This window comes from Schistocerca piceifrons, chromosome 10 (assembly GCF_021461385.2).
Source record: "Schistocerca piceifrons isolate TAMUIC-IGC-003096 chromosome 10, iqSchPice1.1, whole genome shotgun sequence".
In the NCBI taxonomy this organism is placed as follows: domain Eukaryota; kingdom Metazoa; phylum Arthropoda; class Insecta; order Orthoptera; family Acrididae; genus Schistocerca; species Schistocerca piceifrons.
The window spans coordinates 117,382,352-117,400,767 of NC_060147.1; the positions used below are offsets into that span (position 1 = coordinate 117,382,352).

The following is an 18,416-nucleotide window of genomic DNA, read 5'->3' on the forward strand; positions in this document are numbered from 1 at the left end:
CTTAGTGGAAATATTCTCCCCTCGCAATACATTGCCTTATCATTTAGTTCATATCATTAGGGTAGGCTGTGCTACAGTGTCTCCCCAGTTCCATTGAGAGGATGGGTTTCAGGAAGACAAATAGGGTCCCTGTGTGGTGGTATTGGACAGTAGGGCAGAAAGCTGGGATCTGTTTTTTGAGTTGTTAAAAATTGAAAAAAATGTAAATTTATAAAATTAACAGTTTGACAGTACATAGCAAATCACAGTAATGTGAACAGATTGTTTATTAGAGCGTCTGTGCAACATAAACTTGTCTCAGAATTTAACTTGAGCCCAACCATAGCCTGCGTCAAGTAGGATGGCGCTTCTGCGTACAGAGGTGGTGCTGTAGGAAAGCATTGAGGGAATGAGATCTGCACATGTGTGGCAGCAGAGAGCAGGCACACAGTCCATGTTGCTGAACTGTGTTGCTGAAGACAATGATCGGATTCATTTGCCTATCGTACATTGTTTTATAGCATTCAGATGTATGACCCGAATAATTCATTTTAGAACGGACTGCAGTCAGTAGTCTTCAGAGAAATCTTACCTCACGTCTTGACTATGACGTGTCCAGTGCTCCACAGCTTTAGTCCGCTTGATGTTGGAAGGCGAGAACACCTGACACAGCTTTGTGAAGACGTCATATAAAATATTTCTCAAAATTGCAACTGTTTAGTGACAAGGTCATTGAAGCTGCTTGCAATAATAGTCATTTATTTCAGTTTGGACTGCATTACAAGTAAAAATGTAATACACAACAAAACGAACCCAAAGTGCAATCCCCTCTGCTTCTACTCTATAAGGCGTAATTGTGACGAAGCACTACCTTTGAAGCCAATATTCTCATGCATAATTGTCACAAGTTTTCGTTATGCCAGGTATTTACCATTTACACGGGACACTTCAATAAAACATTCTTGTCAAAACCCCATTTGTGATCCCGGTTTCCTTTGATTTCTACCCTTTTCAGGCTACACAAAACAAACTTCGTAAGGTTTCTACTGCTCTGACACTTTGTTTAGAGTTTTCTCTACAGTGATCTTGTTAACACCACATGCTTCTGCAGTCCGTTCTTATATCTTAAAATGTCAGCAGTAAGAGTCCTGCTTTCAAGTTTACGTTTGATGAAGTTACAAATGCAGTAAATAATCCCACTTGTCTGCTGGTGAAGCACTTCATGCTTATTGCCGTCACCTGACTTTTCCATTAATTGAACTAAAACATTTACAGATACACATTCATAGCATATTGTTAAGAGGGGGGAGGGGGAGAGGGAGATATGTAACTTGCTGGTAACCATTTGGAAAGAGAATGAATCTTACGGGCTGCCAGCCGTTAACGGACAGGGATGTGCAGAAGGGCTTAAAATTGGGCTGTCTTCCTACATGATTGCGGATTATAGCAGTTTAAACACTTGCAGTGATGTTACGAAGTATATTGTAAATGGGAACAAGATCAAAAGCATCAAGAACTGTAAAAACAAGGTTCACACACAATTTTAATTTAATATTTTAAGAATTGAGAAGCAGCCTAACAACTGTTACAACGCCATACTTGAAACTAGTTTAATGGTAGTGAAACCAGTGATTAAAACAAAACATCAGAACGCTTGCAGAAGCGGACATTTATATAACGCAATCTTAAAATATTTGTTTAAGAAAGATCGCTACGCTTTGATCAATAACTTCTGTGGTTCCAGGCTTGGATCCTAGACAATAATGCTCAGACCTAGCTGTGTTACAGATGTGAACTGGTTAAATCACAGTTCTAGCTGAATGACCTGTCACCATCTTTCCATATAGTTTACATCAAAATTAACCAATACTTAAAAGATTTACCTGCACTTGCAGCTGAAATAGGTCAGGAGCCTCTTCCAAAGCAAAAAATTTTAAAACAGCACATAATTTCAAATTAGTACCTACTGGCTACTGTGTACATATTCATAACAGGTAAGTAAATCTAAACCATAACTGATCCGGAATAGTTTCACCCATTAATATGTGTTGTTCATTCACTGTGGCATGTAACCTGATTATATTAACAGCTTGTTCATGTAACAAACATGTTACAAATGTTTCTAGTGAACATAACAGCTCATTCAGTCTAGCCAAGTGAGGACACAATCAGCAAAATCAGCTCTCAGAGCCTCATCAAAACACACATCTAAATATATTTACTTCTGGGTTACACAGTGACACATGTCTCTGCAATGTCAGAAATCTTAGCTACGACTGTGGACTGGTGAGTCAACAGCCCCAAACTGGGCTCACAGCAAACTTCTGGTAAAGGGCTTGGAGCTGTGTTGTATTACAGATCATTAGAGGTAGCATACACCATCTCTGCCCAGCAACGCAGTTTTCAGTGGTCCCAGCATTGGTACATAAACTAAATATTGCCACTCTTGGCACATTTGCAGAATTTAAATGCAACTTTTGTTCAGCGTCTTTGTCACCAAATTGGTATCCAAAATTGTTTGAGAGAAACAGTGAGCACATTTTTCCAAGCCAACAGTATTTGTATGTTTCCTAATAACATAAGTAGCTTAAAAATATATGCCTAAGTAGTCGCAGTGACAGTGTGACATGTTCTCACAACTAATCAGGTCTTGAGCATCAACATAAGCTTATTTCAAATTGTGTTTACTTGGTTCCCCCTGCTTCCTTCTTGTGCCATAATCTCCAGTTTTACAGCTTAAGAGTTGTTAGTGAAAGTGATAATTCATTGCAGATCTTGAGTTAGTTGACTTCCCTGTTCTTGATATGTAGTGCTTTGGTATATCCAAATTTGTTTTTTCTAGTGTACTGTTAACCGAACTCTTCCTTGACAAAACTTATTAAGAAATACTGTATTTATCGTACTATAAGATGAGGATAATTCCCAATCATCATTCGAAAAATACAGGGCTGTATTAAATTTGCAGATTAAATTATTGAATTGTATTACATTAAGTTAATACTGGTTCTGTAGGTTGTGCTCACCGAGCGGCAACAGAACTTTCATAAAGGAAGTTATAATTAGGCAAGCTTTTGGAGTCAGTGGCTCCTTCAGGCAGACATGCTGAAGGGGAAGGAAGAGGGGTGAAGGAAAAGGGCTGGAGAGGTCTAGGTAGAGGGGTAGATTTTGGAAAAGTCACCCAGAAATGCTTGTCAGTGGAGATCTACTGGACAGGATGAGAAGCAAAGACTTATTGTTGGGGACTGCACAGGAAGAGATTTGAAAACCTGAGAGCCTAAAGACAGGGTAATATGGTAGACAGAGATTCTCATAAAACATTGTGCATGATTTAATAAGAGTGAAAGGTAAGTGTGTTACATGTAACAGAGATGGGAAGGTGACAGTGAAAAATAGACAAATCAGAAAATGGCAGCTGAAAAAAAAAAAAAACTTAAAATGGAGTGAAGAAAGGAGTAGTTACTGTGAAGAAATGCTGAGACAGAAGAAATTAATGTAAATTAAGGCCAGGTGGGTGGTGAGAACAAAGAACATGTTGTCATAGTTCCACCTGCAGAGTTCACAGAAGCAGGCATTGGGGGAAGAATCCAGATGGTGTGTGTGTGTGTGTGTGTGTGTGTGTGTGTGTGTGTGTGTTCAAACAGGTGCTGAGGCTGAGACTCACGTTGTATAGCATCTGGAGTCTTTCCCCAGATGCCAGTTTCTCAGAGTTCTGCTGGTGAAAACTAGGGCTACATGTCCTTGGTTCCAATCACCCACCTGGCCTTAAATTGTTAATTTCTCCTGTCTCAGAATTTCTTTGCAGTAACTACTGCTTTCTTAACTCTGTTTTAGTTTTCTACTGCTTTCATTTTCTGACCCATCCGTTTTTTGCCCCCGCCCTCCCATCTCTGTTGCATGCAATACACTCTAACTTGTGCATGATGTATTATCAGAATCTCTGTCTTGCATATAACCCTGCCTTACACCTTTAAGCTTTCAGGTTTCCAAATCTCGTCTGGTGCGGTCCCAAACTATCAGTGTTTCCTTCTCGTCCTGTCTGGTAAGTCTCCCCTGACCCACAGTTCTGGTTGGCTTTACTGAAATCTACCCCTTTTGCTAGACTTCTCCAGTCACTTTCCTTCACCCCTCTTCCTCACCTTCAAATGTTCTGCCTGCAACAGCCACTGTCTCCAAGAGCTTGTCTAATTATAACCTTCTTTTATGTGTGTTTTTTGCCACTGCTTGGTGGGTAGATTTTTTATCTATCCAATTAAAATATTTTTATGTTGTTGAATAGAGTATGTAGGGTTTATCTTAAATTTGCAGGTCAAGCTTTGGCTATTGGGGTCATGTGCAGATTTATTTTGAGGACTTCGGAAGGGCAGGGGTTTGCAAATGACATTCGCATTTAAACAGTATCAAGATTACCCGATACTTCAAAGTGCTTGTTACAGTATTGACTTTTGCTTGAGTAATCACGTGACATTTGACTTGTGTGGCACTAATGCAAGGAATATGTGAGAAACGACGAACTAGCCACTACAACAAGAGTATTCCTCTGCTCACAGTTCGACAGTTCTGTGAAAAACAGGAGGAAATGGAACTTAGTGCTATCATCTCACAAATTATCTTTGTATTTGAACAGTTTTGCAACAAAAGTTCTCATACGTGTACAGTTACTGTATACAAACTTTAATTATGGTTACGTACGGGTAACACTTGAATTGAAAATATTCTTCAAAAAATGTCACTTGACTCTACACCCAGATCACTATTTCCTTTGATTATAAGAGAGTGTGATGATTTACTAAGTGGATTGCAAATAAGAAATTTAGCCCCTGTTCCAGTATTAGAAGACTGGGTGAAAATGTTGAAGGAGGAAAGTTAATCCTTCATGAAATGTATAACAGATTAAGTAAATCGTACTAACTGTAATCGTTACTGCGAGAATAAATTAGTGGCAAGGCTTGTCACAGAGATAGTATTAACAGATGTCAGTAAATTACAGGACGAGCAATAGACAGTGAGTGGGTAGCAACCAGACGATATGTTTGGAAGCAAGACACATTATTCACACATCAGTATACAATTGAAATCAGATTCGGAAAAAGCTGCTGTGTTTTAAGTTCCCATTGTAACCACAATCTCAGGAATCACAACACTTTTGCAAGAAACAGCCAAATATCTGTGGTGATGAACGTATAAATTTTACAGCTGTGGTGGTGGTCATTACAAGTAGTGATACAGTCCTGACAGGGTTAGTAAGCAAAAAGGTACATCTACAGAAATTTACACTTTAGTGCCTACCAGAGGTTCATTGAACCACTTTCACATTTATGTTTCCACCATTCCTCTCTCTAGCAGCACATGAGAAAAATAAGTTAAAAACTTTCCGTGTGAACTCTGATTCATCTTATCGTATTACAATGATCATTTCTCACAGTGTAGGTGTGTATTAACAAAATATTTTTGCATTTGGAGGAGAACACTGTACGCGGAAATTTCATGAAAACACCTTTATTTTAATGATTGCCATCCCAACTTGCATATCATATCCATAAACTGTGTTTATCTCATTTGATCGTTGGCTGTTTAAAGTCTGCTCCATTGATAAGAGTATGATTTGGGAACATATGTGTTAGTGACTCAAGAGTTTCTCTTAAAACTTTGTCATCTGTAAGGGTGAGTCAGACGATAGAACGATAGAAAGATAGAAATAATTCATGCCACACTGGTTAAGGATGCTCGCCTACTCCAACTCACATGCTGCTTCAATTTCTGTCATGGTGGATTTGAGTTTCTTGTTTACTGCGACAAATATTAGCCTTTCCTTCAGATATAAACATGTCTTGGCGTTCTTGGTTTCACTTTTTAGCCTGATTATTTATTATGCCCCCCCATGAACCATGGACCTTGCCGTTGGCGGGGAGGCTTGCGTGCCTCAGCGATACAGATGGCCGTAGGTGCAACCACAACGGAGGGGTATCTGTTGAGAGGCCAGACAAACATGTGGTTCCTGAAGAGGGGCCGCAGCCTTTTCAGTAGTTGCAGGGACAACAGTCTGGATGATTGACTGATCTGGCCTTGTAACAATAACCAAAACGGCCTTGCTGTGCTGGTACTGCGAATGGCTGAAAGCAAGGGGAAACTACAGCCGTAATTTTTCCCGAGGACATGCAGCTTTACTGTATGATTAAATGATGATGGCGTCCTCTTGGGTAAAATATTCCGGAGGTAAAATAGTCCCCCATTCGGATCTCCGGACAGGGACTACTCAAGAGAACGTCATTATCAGGAGAAAGAAAACTGGCATTCTACGGATCGGAGCGTGGAATGTCAGATCCCTTAATCGGGCAGGCAGGTTAGAAAATTTAAAAAGAGAAATGGATAGGTTGAGGTTAGATATAGTGGGAATTAGTGAAGTTCGGTGGCAGGAGGAACAAGACTTTTGGTCAGGTGATTACAGAGTTATAAATACAAAATCAAATAGGGGTAATGCAGGAGTAGGTTTAATAATGAATAAAAAAAATAGGAGTGCGGGTTAGCTACTACAAACAGCATAGTGAACGCATTGTGGCCAAGATATACACAAAGCCTATGCCTACTACAGTAGTACAAGTTTATATGCCAACTAGCTCTGCAGATGATGAAGAAATAGATGAAATGTATGATAAGATAAAAGAAATTATTCAGGTAGTGAAGGGAGACGAAAATTTAATAGTCATGGGTGACTGGAATTCGTCAGTAGGAAAAGGGAGAGAAAGAAACATAGTAGTTGAATATGGATTGGGGGGAAGGAATGAGAGAGGAAGCCGCCTTGTAGAATTTTGCACAGAGCATAAATTAATCATAGCTAACACTTGGTTCAAGAATCATAAAAGAAGGTTGTATACGTGGAAGAAGCCTGGAGATACTAAAAGGTATCAGATGGATTATATAATGGTAAGACAGAGATTTAGGAACCAGGTTTTAAAATGTAAGACATTTCCTGGGGCAGATGTGGATTCTGACCACAATCTATTGGTTATGAACTGCAAATTGAAACTGAAGAAACTGCAAAAAGGTGGGAATTGAAGGAGATGGGACCTGGATAAACTGAAAGAACCAGAGGTTGTAGAGAGTTTCAGGGAGAGCATAAGGGAACAATTGACAGGAATGGGGGAAAGAAATACAGTAGAAGAAGAATGGGTAGCTCTGAGGGATGAAGTAGTGAAGGCAGCAGACAATCAAGTAGGTAAAAAGACGAGGGCTAATAGAAATCCTTGGGTAACAGAAGAAATATTGAATTCAATTTATGAAAGGAGAAAATATAAGAATGCAGTAAATGAAGCAGGCAAAAAGGAATACAAACGTCTCAAAAATGATATCGACAGGAAGTGCAAAATGGCTAAGCAGGGATGGCTAGAGGACAAATGTAAGGATGTAGAGGCTTGTCTCACTAGGGGTAAGATAGATACTGCCTACAGTAAAATTAAAGAGACCTTTGGAGAGAAGAGAACCACTTGTATGAATATCAAGAGCTCAGATGGCAACCCAGTTCTAAGCAAAGAAGGGAAGGCAGAAAGGTGGAAGGAGTATATAGAGGGTTTATACAAGGGCGATGTACTTGAGGACAATATTATGGAAATGGAAGAGAATGTAGATGAAGATGAAATGGGAGATATGATACTGCTTGATGAGTTTGACAGAGCACTGAAAGACCTGAGTCGAAACAAGGCCCCGGGAGTAGACAACATTCCATTAGAACTACTGATGGCCTCGGGAGAGCCAGTCATGACAAAACTCTACCATCTGGTGAGCACGATGTATGAGACAGGCGTAATACCCTCAGACTTCAAGAAGAATATAATAATTCCAATCCCAAAGAAAGCAGGTGTTGACAGATGTGAAAATTATCGAACTATCAGTTTAATAAGTCATAGCTGCAAAATACTAACGCGAATTCTTTACAGACGAATGGAAAAACTGGTAGAAGCCGACCTCGGGGAAGATCAGTTTGGATTCCGTAGAAATGTTGGAACACGTGAGGCAATACTGACCTTACAACTTATCTTAGAAGAAAGATTAAGAAAAGGCAAACCTACATTTCTAGCATTTGTAGACTTAGAGAACGCTTTTGACAATGTTAACTGGAATACTCTCTTTCAAATTCTGAAGGTGGCAGGGGTAAAATACAGGGAGCGAAAGGCTATTTACAATTTGTACAGAAACCAGATGGCAGTTATAAGAGTCGGGGGGCATGAAAGGGAAGCAGTGGTTGGGAAAGGAGTGAGACAGGGTTGTAGCCTTTCCCCGATGTTATTCAATCTGTATATTGAGCAAGCAGTAAAGGAAACAAAAGAAAAATTCGGAGTAGGTATTAAAATTCATGGAGAAGAAGTAAAAACTTTGACGTTCGCCGATGACATTGTAATTCTGTCAGAGACAGCAAAGGACTTGGAAGAGCAGTTGAACGGAATGGACAGTGTCTTGAAAGGAGGATATAAGATGAACATCAACAAAAGCAAAACGAGGATAATGGAATGTAGTCGAGTTAAGTCGGGTGATGCTGAGGGAATTAGATTAGGAAATGAGACACTTAAAGTAGTAAAGGAGTTTCGCTGTTTGGGGAGCAAAATAACTGATGATGGTTGAAGTAGAGAGGATATAAAATGTAGACTGGCTATGGCAAGGAAAGCGTTTCTGAAGAAGAGAAATTTTGTTAACATCGAGTATAGATTTAAGTGTCAGGAAGTGTTTTCTGAAAGTATTTGTATGGAGTGTAGCCACGTATGGAAGTGAAACATGGATGATAACTAGTTTGGACAAGAAGAGAATAGAAACTTTTGAAATGTGGTGCTACAGAAGAATGCTGAAGATAAGGTGGGTAGATCACGTAACTAATGAGGAGGTATTGAATAGGGTGGGGGAGAAGAGAAGTTTGTGGCACAACTTGACTAGAAGAAGGGATCGGTTGGTAGGACATGTTTTGAGGCATCGAGGGATCACAAATTTAGCATTGGAGGGCACCGTGGAGGGTAAAAATCGTAGAGGGAGACCAAGAGATGAATACAGTAAGCAGATTCAGAAGGATGTAGGTTGTAGTAGGTACTGGGAGATGAAGAAGCTTGCACAGGATAGAGTAGCATGGAGAGCTGCATCAAACCAGTCTCAGGACTGAAGACCACAACAACAACATATTTATTATGAACTCAGTTGCATTTTCAGACTGATAAAAATTATGGACTTTGCAAATGCTTCTGCAGTTGATGATTCTGACCGTAATAGTCTCACATTTGAGGGGCCATTTCTTTGGGTCTTAACACTGATACTTTTGGACTTCTTCAGGTATGTATGGAAGTTGCCTAAGCTACAAAAGGGAAAAAAAATCTTGCACATTCCACACACAGCTAGCCACGTGAGTAGTGCAACTGTCTTCACCCAGTTACCTGAGAGGTTTCCAGGACATACACAAGATGATCATTCCTATCCTATTCAGCCCTTTCTTTAAGGGATTTCAATAAAGGGTATCATTATTGGCTGTATGCTCTAACTGCCTTCCCTTATCCTTTTATGTTCGCCTTCCCCAGACACAGGACACATCACGTTTCTCAACAGGTGGAGTGTCTCACTGGATCAGTTTGTTCCATTTATTGTCTGGATGGTTGTTATACCCAGAGTTTGTCTAGGTTGCTGCCTTCCCTCTCCAGGTCCTTAAGGTGTACTGTAGACGCACCAGTCAAGTATATGAGTGGAGATCTTGTACTTTCTGCAGAAGACCTCCTTTGGAGAAGATACCACTGTAGGCACCTGTGGTATGTCTGGTACACAATTTGAGGTTTCACCAAGTGCATATATTTAAAGCAGCTTCTACTCACTTAAGTGGTCAGAGCAACTTCTAGCTTCTTGTAAACAGCAACTAACTCATTCTCTCAATCTGTGCTTGTGAACAGCATTCACAGTGGTCTACATTGTAGCTGCTAGTGTTTAGCTGAACACTAAATCAGTAACTGTAAATTAGCCCTGCTGAATGTTGTTTTAATGTCTGGAACAGTTACACTGAAAGGATTGCAAGGTCTGTTTAAGAACTGAAGCTACAACACCAAAGAAAGTGTTTTGTTAAGTTGGTTGACATAAACAACCAGGAGCGTGCGTGTGCGTGTGTTTTTCCAAGATAGCACATGAAGCTTTCTTCATTTGGTTGGATTACTAATTTTGTTTAACAATCTAGCCATCTTCAGACATAATATACAAAACAGACTTTTTCTCATTTTAGCAACGTACAGTTGCTTACAGAACTGCACATAATATTGTAGCGGGGTTGAAGAATGTGAGTTGAAGCATATTTGATTAGTGTTGGTGCCATTACAGCTTCACACATTGATAAAATTTTTCTTAAAATAACATCATCCATACATGACATAGTTAAAGAGCTTTTCATAGTTTGTGGCCATTGTAATTGAAGGATTGTGATTCAGCAAAAATATACATTAATGTAGAGAAGTGGCAGTGAAAATAAAAGGTCCAAGAAACTATCCACTGAGAGGACTAAATGTAAAAGGTATCTTCTAACCTAATGCATTATGCCATTTAAACTTGGTAACCGACACCCAATATTTATATAATTTTGTAACAGATCACGTTGCTGTAATGTGGTACATGTTGACAGGACAGCTAATGTTCATTAGGATGTTTAAGAATAGCAACATTGAGCATACACATAGTGTACACATGTGGATACGCAGTGCTGTAGCAAAATAGGGACTGATGAGTGAGGCGAAGGCTGCTAGCTGGTGGTAGCCAGCTGCCTGTATAACTTGACACAAAAGTTACATGTTCAAATAACCTTTCAAGGAGCAGGCTGTAACTGCAATAAAATTAAAATAGTTAATGTCAACACAGAGTGTCTTGGACTCCAGCAATAACTAGCATGATAGCAATATGCTGATTTTTACGTAATAGCAACATATATGATGATCTCTTTTATGAAATGATGTAAATACTAATTGTCAGTTACTAAGTTTTAATGGCATAAAACCTTCGGCAAGATGATACCTTTTACATTTAATTATTGTAGTGGCTAGCTCCTTAAGCAAATATTGCTTTTATTTTCACTACCCCTCTCCCCCCCCCCCCCCCCTCCCCTCTGTTAATGTATATTTTCAGCTTTATGACCATCATTTGATTACACTGGCCTTCATGAAAAGCTGTTTTTAACTGTCATGTCTGGATGTTGTTATTTTAAGAAAGATTTTAATGGTATGTGAAGCTGTAATGGCACATACATAAATAAAATTTGTTTTATGCTTTGTGTTCTGCAATTCATGTCTATATACTTGAGTATATATATCTAAAAAGAAAGATGATGAAACTTACCAAACAAAAGCGCTGGCAGGTCGATAGACACACATAAAAGAAAAGTTGTGGCCATTCTAGTGATTTTGATATCTTATTCTCTCTGGGATTTGTTTGAGAAAAGTTGCGATTATTCTACTGTTTTCTTGTACAGAGAACCTTCGATATGTAGCATTGCAAATACAGACTATTCACCGAATATGAAGCTAGTTCACATTCAGAAGCAGAAATATTAAGGCCAAAGAATGAATAAGTCAAAAGTCCTAGTTGTATGAAGTGCAAGTGGGAAGATTAGTCAAGAGTGAGAGTGATCAGTTGATTGTGAAGTGTTAATAATAGTAATTCATAGTAACTTCTCAGTAAAAGTATTAAGAGACAAAATTTTTACTAATAACTTAACAATAGTATCTCATACCTAACTCGTATTAAGAGTTAGGTATGGGAAACTATTGACAAGTATATCTCTGGTAATAGTGACTTTCGAGAAGATTACTAAAAACGCATTGTTACTACGAGAATGGTTTGAAAAGTTCTCAGAACAGAATAGAAAAAAGTACTTACATCACTGAAACTTTTGTTTTTCAATGAAGTCTCCTTGTAGATTAATGCACTTGGTCCAACAATGTTCCAGTGCCTTGATCTCATCTCGAAAAGGAGTTTCCTCCTGGTCACAAAATAGTTGTTAACTCCGGCTATCAGTTCTTCATTTCAAGTGAATCTTCGCCCACCAAGAAAAATTTTAAGTTTTGGGAAGAGATGGAAGTCTGACGGAGCCATGTCAGGTGAATAAGACAGGTGTGGCAACAATTCATACTTTAGTTTGTGTAATTTTACCATGGCGACGGCACGTTTGCGGGCGCACAGTATCCATTGTCAACAGTTGCGGCACCCATCTTGCAGATAATTTTTTTTCATTTCTAATTCTTCAGTTAAAATGTTATACACTGTTTGAGGTTACATACGGCAAGTGTGAGCAGTTTTGCGCACTTTAAATCGGCGATCCTCCATGACCATTTTGTGCACTTTTGCAATGATTTCAGGTGTAGTGACACATGTTGGCCGACCACTGCGCAGATCATTGTCTAAGCTCTCCCAACCAAATTCAAATCCATTTGTCCACTTAGCAGCAGTTGAATGTGAAGGAGCAGAGTACCCCAGTGTATTCTGGAAATCGGCATGTATGTCCTTTGCTTTCATACATTTCTTTATGAAGTACTTAATCACTGCTCAAATGTAGATTCCTCCTCCTCTCTCCCCCCCCCCCCCCCCTCCCCTCCCCACCCCAATATTTGCAAAATCACTACGCGGAAACAGAGCCACGTCACTGCCACATCTCTCTTCCAAAAGCACTGATGTGGCACATTTTTACAGGCGACAGTACAATGAATACCACGTGAACAACTCGTTGCACTTGTGCTGACCTCTTGTGCTGAACTCTTGTGATGATTCAGAGAACTTTCTAAACCACACTCGTATATAGGCCCTCTTTTAAATTCATTAGAAAGGAATAGAAGCAACAATAAAAGTTCCACACACACAAATTGCCAGATGTCATCATTGGAAACTTGCCCGTCTATTATCCATCATAAGTTTGCTTGTCGCTTACACAGTAGGTATTTGTTCACACCCCATAAATGTCTGGAAGCAAAAATTATGGCAGTGAATGTTCTCGAAACAACAGAGCCGCATATATAAGGGAAGCAGTCGCTGCCATGAAGTCAGTTTGGAAGCTACACTCGTCACGATAACTTGGAAGTGATAAAAAGTGAACAACTTCAATTATTGGCTATTACCACAAACTTCAGTCAGTGTATTGCTTAGCGATATTAGAAATGCGTGGAGTGTGACCATGTGTGTTTTAGTGCTAAATGTACTAGCGTTGAATTTTTCAGTGCGAATAAAGTGCTTATTCGAGAAAAATTGGCATCTAATTTACCTATTATGCAACCGTATAATAAAATGGATCATTCTGTAATAAGAAAAAGAAAAGCAGAAACATCTGAAGATTCCGGCCATCATTCAGCCGCGCACACACACCACCAGATGTACAGGCAGAGCACAGCACTTCGTCGAAACTTCCTCAACAAAGTTCGACTGATTCCTTTAATCCCACCGATATTGGCAATTATTTTGATATTAGTGACGATATAAAACCCAAGCTTCTCGCAGCTCCAAGGAAACCTGAAAAAGGATATATCTTTCCTACTTCCAAGCACAACAAGAGGGGATGGGTTGAACGCAGACAAGTGCACAATAATCACTTTGAACGGTATCCATTTCTGGTGTTCTCATAAGTTGAAAAGGGACTTCTTTGCATCAAATGTTCAATTTTTGTGAATAATAAAATGGTTGGAGGAAAGAAATCCATTATAGCCAAGAAACTTGTGATTGAACCACTAACAAAGTTTGCTAAACTTACTGGTAAAGATGGTGGCCTCGAGACCCTCTCTCAGCTCAAGACCCCATTGAAACATCAACAGATGCAACATTTTTGGCGACACAAGACATACGCGAACTTGAGGTCATACGTCAATTGTGAAGACAGAGAATGGAAAGCGTTAGAGAAAACAGAGATTGTCTTATACCTATAATAAAATCAGTCTTATTTCATGGAATGCAAAACATTCCTCTGTTATGGCATAGAGATGATGGGAGTCTATTAGAAAACATAAAAGATTGTGAAAGTGTAGTGAGTAATGAGGGAAACTTGAGAGCTCTTCTACGATTTAGAATTGGCGCTGGAGACTTGCAACTAAAACATCACCTTGAGACCAGTAGATCAAATGTGTAATGAACTTATTTCACGCTGTGAAAGAGTGATGTTATCGAGAATACTGGAGGAAATCAAATATTCTCATTATTACAGCATAATCTTCAGTGAGTCTATGGACATACCACACATCGCCCAACTGAGTTCAGCTGCAAGATATGTTGATGGTGATGGCAAATTACACAAAAGACTTTTGGGTTTTGTTGTCATCCATCGAGACAATGATTGTAGTGGAAACATTGACGATGAACCTAAAGAGAGTCAAGATTAAGAGCATAGTATTACTGGTGAAATATCTCTCTCTCTCTCTCTCTCTCTCTCTCTCTCTCTCTCTCTCTAGAACTGTGTGGGTATAGGCTGTGATGGTTGCTCAGTTAATATGTCAGAATTTGAAGGTGCTGTGGCTACAATAAAAAAAAAAGAAAGAAAGCTGTCAACACGCGAGTAGCACTATTTGAAGTCATCAGCTCAACCTCGCTGTCTCTCGCAATTGCAAAGTTAAAAGTGTGAGAAACTCGAATGGTACTGTTGAAAAAGTAGTATCATTTTTTACAGCATCTAGCAAGCGGTTTGCAACATTGAAGAGCCACGTAAAGCACTCGCTGCAGTCACATTATCAAATGAGATGGGTTGAGCGACATGATGCTGTTGTTCAATTCGCAGCTGGTCTTGGAGCAGTTTGCAAATTTCTTAAAAAAAATGCAGTGTTAGAGGGATAGAACGACACCTGCCAAAGCCAGTATCCTCCTTAGAGCTCTCTCTAATTTTGTTTAGCATCCATCTGTTTACAGTGAGTGACATTATGAGCATAACATATCCAGTCAGCAAAATCTTAGAAGACCCTAGCTTGGATGTCGCAATGGCAAAAGCAAAATTAGATTAGACACTCAAGGTGTATGACGCCATGATAGCTAATGCTGATAGCCAATTTGCTTGTATTGTTGAAGAGGCGAAGGCAGTTATGGAAGAGTTAGATATGGAGATGAGTGTACCTCGTCTTACAGCAGACAGAGACACAGGGAAAATTGCAATCATAATGATGATGCTATGACATGTGGGGAAAAGAACTGTTTTTATTCCCACATTGGACCATGTTGCGACTGACATGAGGGAACGTTTTGCTGAAGGAAAATATTTATCGTTTAAAATTCAACATACTTCTGCCTTCACAATTACTAAAACATAACAGTAATGATCTGGCATGTAAATTGAATCAGTGCTTAACTGAACTACTGTTCTTTGAAGAAGAATCACACTCTTCGTGATTAAACAGACTAATGGGAGAGGTTCTTCAGTACAAGCAAACAAGCATGAACACACTTAATGATCGTTATTCTGTTATGCAAGCGTTGTCTGTTTGTCCTAGATCTGACTATTCTACTTTGCACATGCTGTAGAAAATATTTGCTTGTCTACCTGCATCTATTGCTACAGCAGAAAGTAGTTTTTCAACAATGCAGCGTACAGATACATGGCTGAGGTTGACAATGGAGGAGGATCGACTTTATGGATTAGCTGTGTTGAACACTCTCCCTGACATTGATTGTCCTATTGACGATGTAATTAACCAATTTTCCAGGAATAGGTGTATAGAGTTCATGATTTAAGGAAGAGAACCTCAATTGTAACTCTTTGGTATCATAAAATTGCATTGTCTTGTATATGTGTATAATAAGTTTTATGTAAACTTACTTAAACTGTGCATGTGACTTGATTATCTTTTATTACGGTAAAAGTAAATGTAACACAAGATATCTTCAGTGCCCCATCCTTGAGGTTGTTTTTCTGTCTCCGCCACTGGTAGTCGTTAGCGCAGTTTCTGTTACCTGTACAGTCATGTTTGTTTGAAACTGCATAATAGGAATTTGTGCTAAGCCACATAGTTAATTTGTGGAAGCCATATTAATTGAGATAGTTTAAATGTCATAATACAGCAGGATTTCAGATTTGTTTTACTTCTTCATTGTGTGTGTGTGTGTGTGTGTGTGTGTGTGTGTGTGTGTGTGTGTGTGTGTGTGTGTGTGACGGCTTACGTGATTAAATAGTGTAGTATTAAATGTGATGCACATTCAACCATCTTCAACATTTATTCTTGTACTGTCTACCATATACTGTAAAGCCGTTTGTGGAATATGTATGTAGATGTACAGGGTTATTCATAAGTACCTCTGGGACAGAAGACAACTGCACAAAAACCGTAAGACGTCGGTGGATAGAGCGTATCTCATCTTTAAAACTTGGATAACAAGTACTCAATATACACGCAGTTTGTGATACAGCAAATGTCAGTATGATAGTCAAACATATGCCATACGTGTCATAGCAGTGTCAGTGAATCAGTTAATTATCCGTCCTCGAAACACTTAATTGGCAGTTGGGGCAGGTACATACATTATTCAATGTAACACCATAGATGATGAAATGATGTGGAGTTTAGTCGGGTCACTACAGAGGCCACTGAAGAGGAGGAGAGTCAAGGTGGAAACACATCCAATCGATGCTGAAGCAATGTGACAAAGAGGCGATCGCCAACATCGGAAGGTAAGTGTGGTGAAGCACTGTATTCTTGCAGAAAGAAGCATCCAATGTTTTGCTTCATTGTTGCATAATCCATTGCTACAATGTGATAAAACCAGTCAGTTTTCTCCACAACGAAAAATAATCCGTAAACATTTGATAAATCCATGGCACAAAAGGTGGTGAATTGTATTGTTTCGTCCCCTGGAGAGAGAGAGAGAGAGAGAGAGAGAGAGAGAGAGAGAGAGAGAGAGAGAGGGGGGGGGGGGGGGTTGTCAGACTTAACAGCCAATTGACTGTGGGATCTGCAGTTCTTGGATCTCAGGTACAGTCTATTTCTTTGGGCTCCTGACTAATGATTTCTGCAAATCCTCCACCTTCTGTGCACTCACATCCAGCCTGTTTTCGCTGTGCTACATAAGCAGTCAGTTGTGTAGAATATGTTGTACTAATTGTCTGTTGGTGCTTCTACCCGATACTTAGTATGAAATCATTACTTAACTTCTCCAATTGAATCTCATTTAGCGAATTTGGGTCACACACACACACACACACACACACACACACACACACACACACACTTATATGCCGCATTCTGATGCATCTGCCCTCCAGTGATCCATTCTCTAAACGATGGCATGTATTACATATAGAAACCTTGAGAGGTTCTCTATCCACTGATACATCATTCCTCTGTACATATTGTAGTTTCTGCATTTCTGCATAGTTGTTTTCCGAAACCTTGAGTTACTTAAGAATATATCTGTAAAAAAAAAAAAAATCACTGAAAGTGCCGGTTACAGTACGAAATGTGCTCTGACGACAGTGTGCCCGATGTGCAGGTGCAGGTAGACCCGTACCTGGAAGACTCCCTCTGTTCATCGTGCGGCCTGCAGCAGGGGCCTTACTTCTGTCGAGACATGGTGTGCTTCCGCTACTTCTGCCGGACCTGTTGGCACCGACACCACGATGGGCGCGAGCAGCTGCAGACGCACAAGACGCTGATGCGCAACTCCAAAGGGAGCCGTGCCGCCCCCATCTCCGTGCCGGGCTTCTCGGCTCCTTCACTGTCATCCCCGTCCTTCTCGTCGATGAGTCCTCCCACTCTCATCAACTGAGATGTCCGTCGGAGCACGTCGTGGGGAGGGAGTTTGAAGTTACGTGGTGCTGGAGGCTGTACACGAGTGCTGCACCTCTGTGGCAGGTATCGAGGCAGTTTGACGCGACACTGTACTCCCGGTATGTGTGGATTACTTCTGTCGGTATCACTGTGTACGTGTGTGGGGGCATGTGGAAATGTGTCAGTGCATTAGAAGTTGCCGATCTGCCACACTGAGGAGCTGCCTGTGTGTTCAGTTTCCTAATTTTAAAATTTTTTCCATTGATCAGTATTAATGCTGCTAGTTTAATAGGATAAGCGAGGTACTGATGAAAAATGTTCCTTTTTGAAGAGAGATTACTTTATTTATATTAAATAGTTATATTATTTGCCCGAAATGGCATCCTTATAGTTTTTAATTATTTTGCTGCAGTTGGCATTACTTACCCTAATTTTACAATGAGAGAAATTGTTTTGTTTTTATGATGCTATATTTAAGAAGGGAGTTAATTCTTTTTAGTGACACTAAATCGTGATTTATTTTGAGGTGCAGAAAACTTGCTCATTTGCTAACCCACTTACATAACTGGATGGAAGCTTATGACGAACTGGATTGGAAATGGTCTGTTCTTTGGATTCTTTTGGCTATTTCATTATCGATACTGCAATGGTGTAAACCCGACTGTGTAAATATGTTTATTTTGGAAGAATTTGTATATGAGAGTATGATTAGAATCA

General features: G+C 39.7%; 1 protein-coding gene across 1 annotated transcript in view; it reads left to right on the forward strand.

The window, feature by feature from the left end:
- The window catches only part of LOC124718739 (cytoplasmic polyadenylation element-binding protein 1), a 59,616-nt gene extending 41,805 nt beyond the window's left edge, over positions 1-17,811 (forward strand). Inside the window, exon 12 of the mRNA XM_047244355.1 lies at positions 17,422-17,811. Coding sequence (XP_047100311.1) covers positions 17,422-17,697 — 276 coding nt within the window. The 3' untranslated portion in view covers positions 17,698-17,811. The remainder of the gene's footprint in view (positions 1-17,421) is intronic.
- Positions 17,812-18,416: the final 605 nt, after the last annotated feature.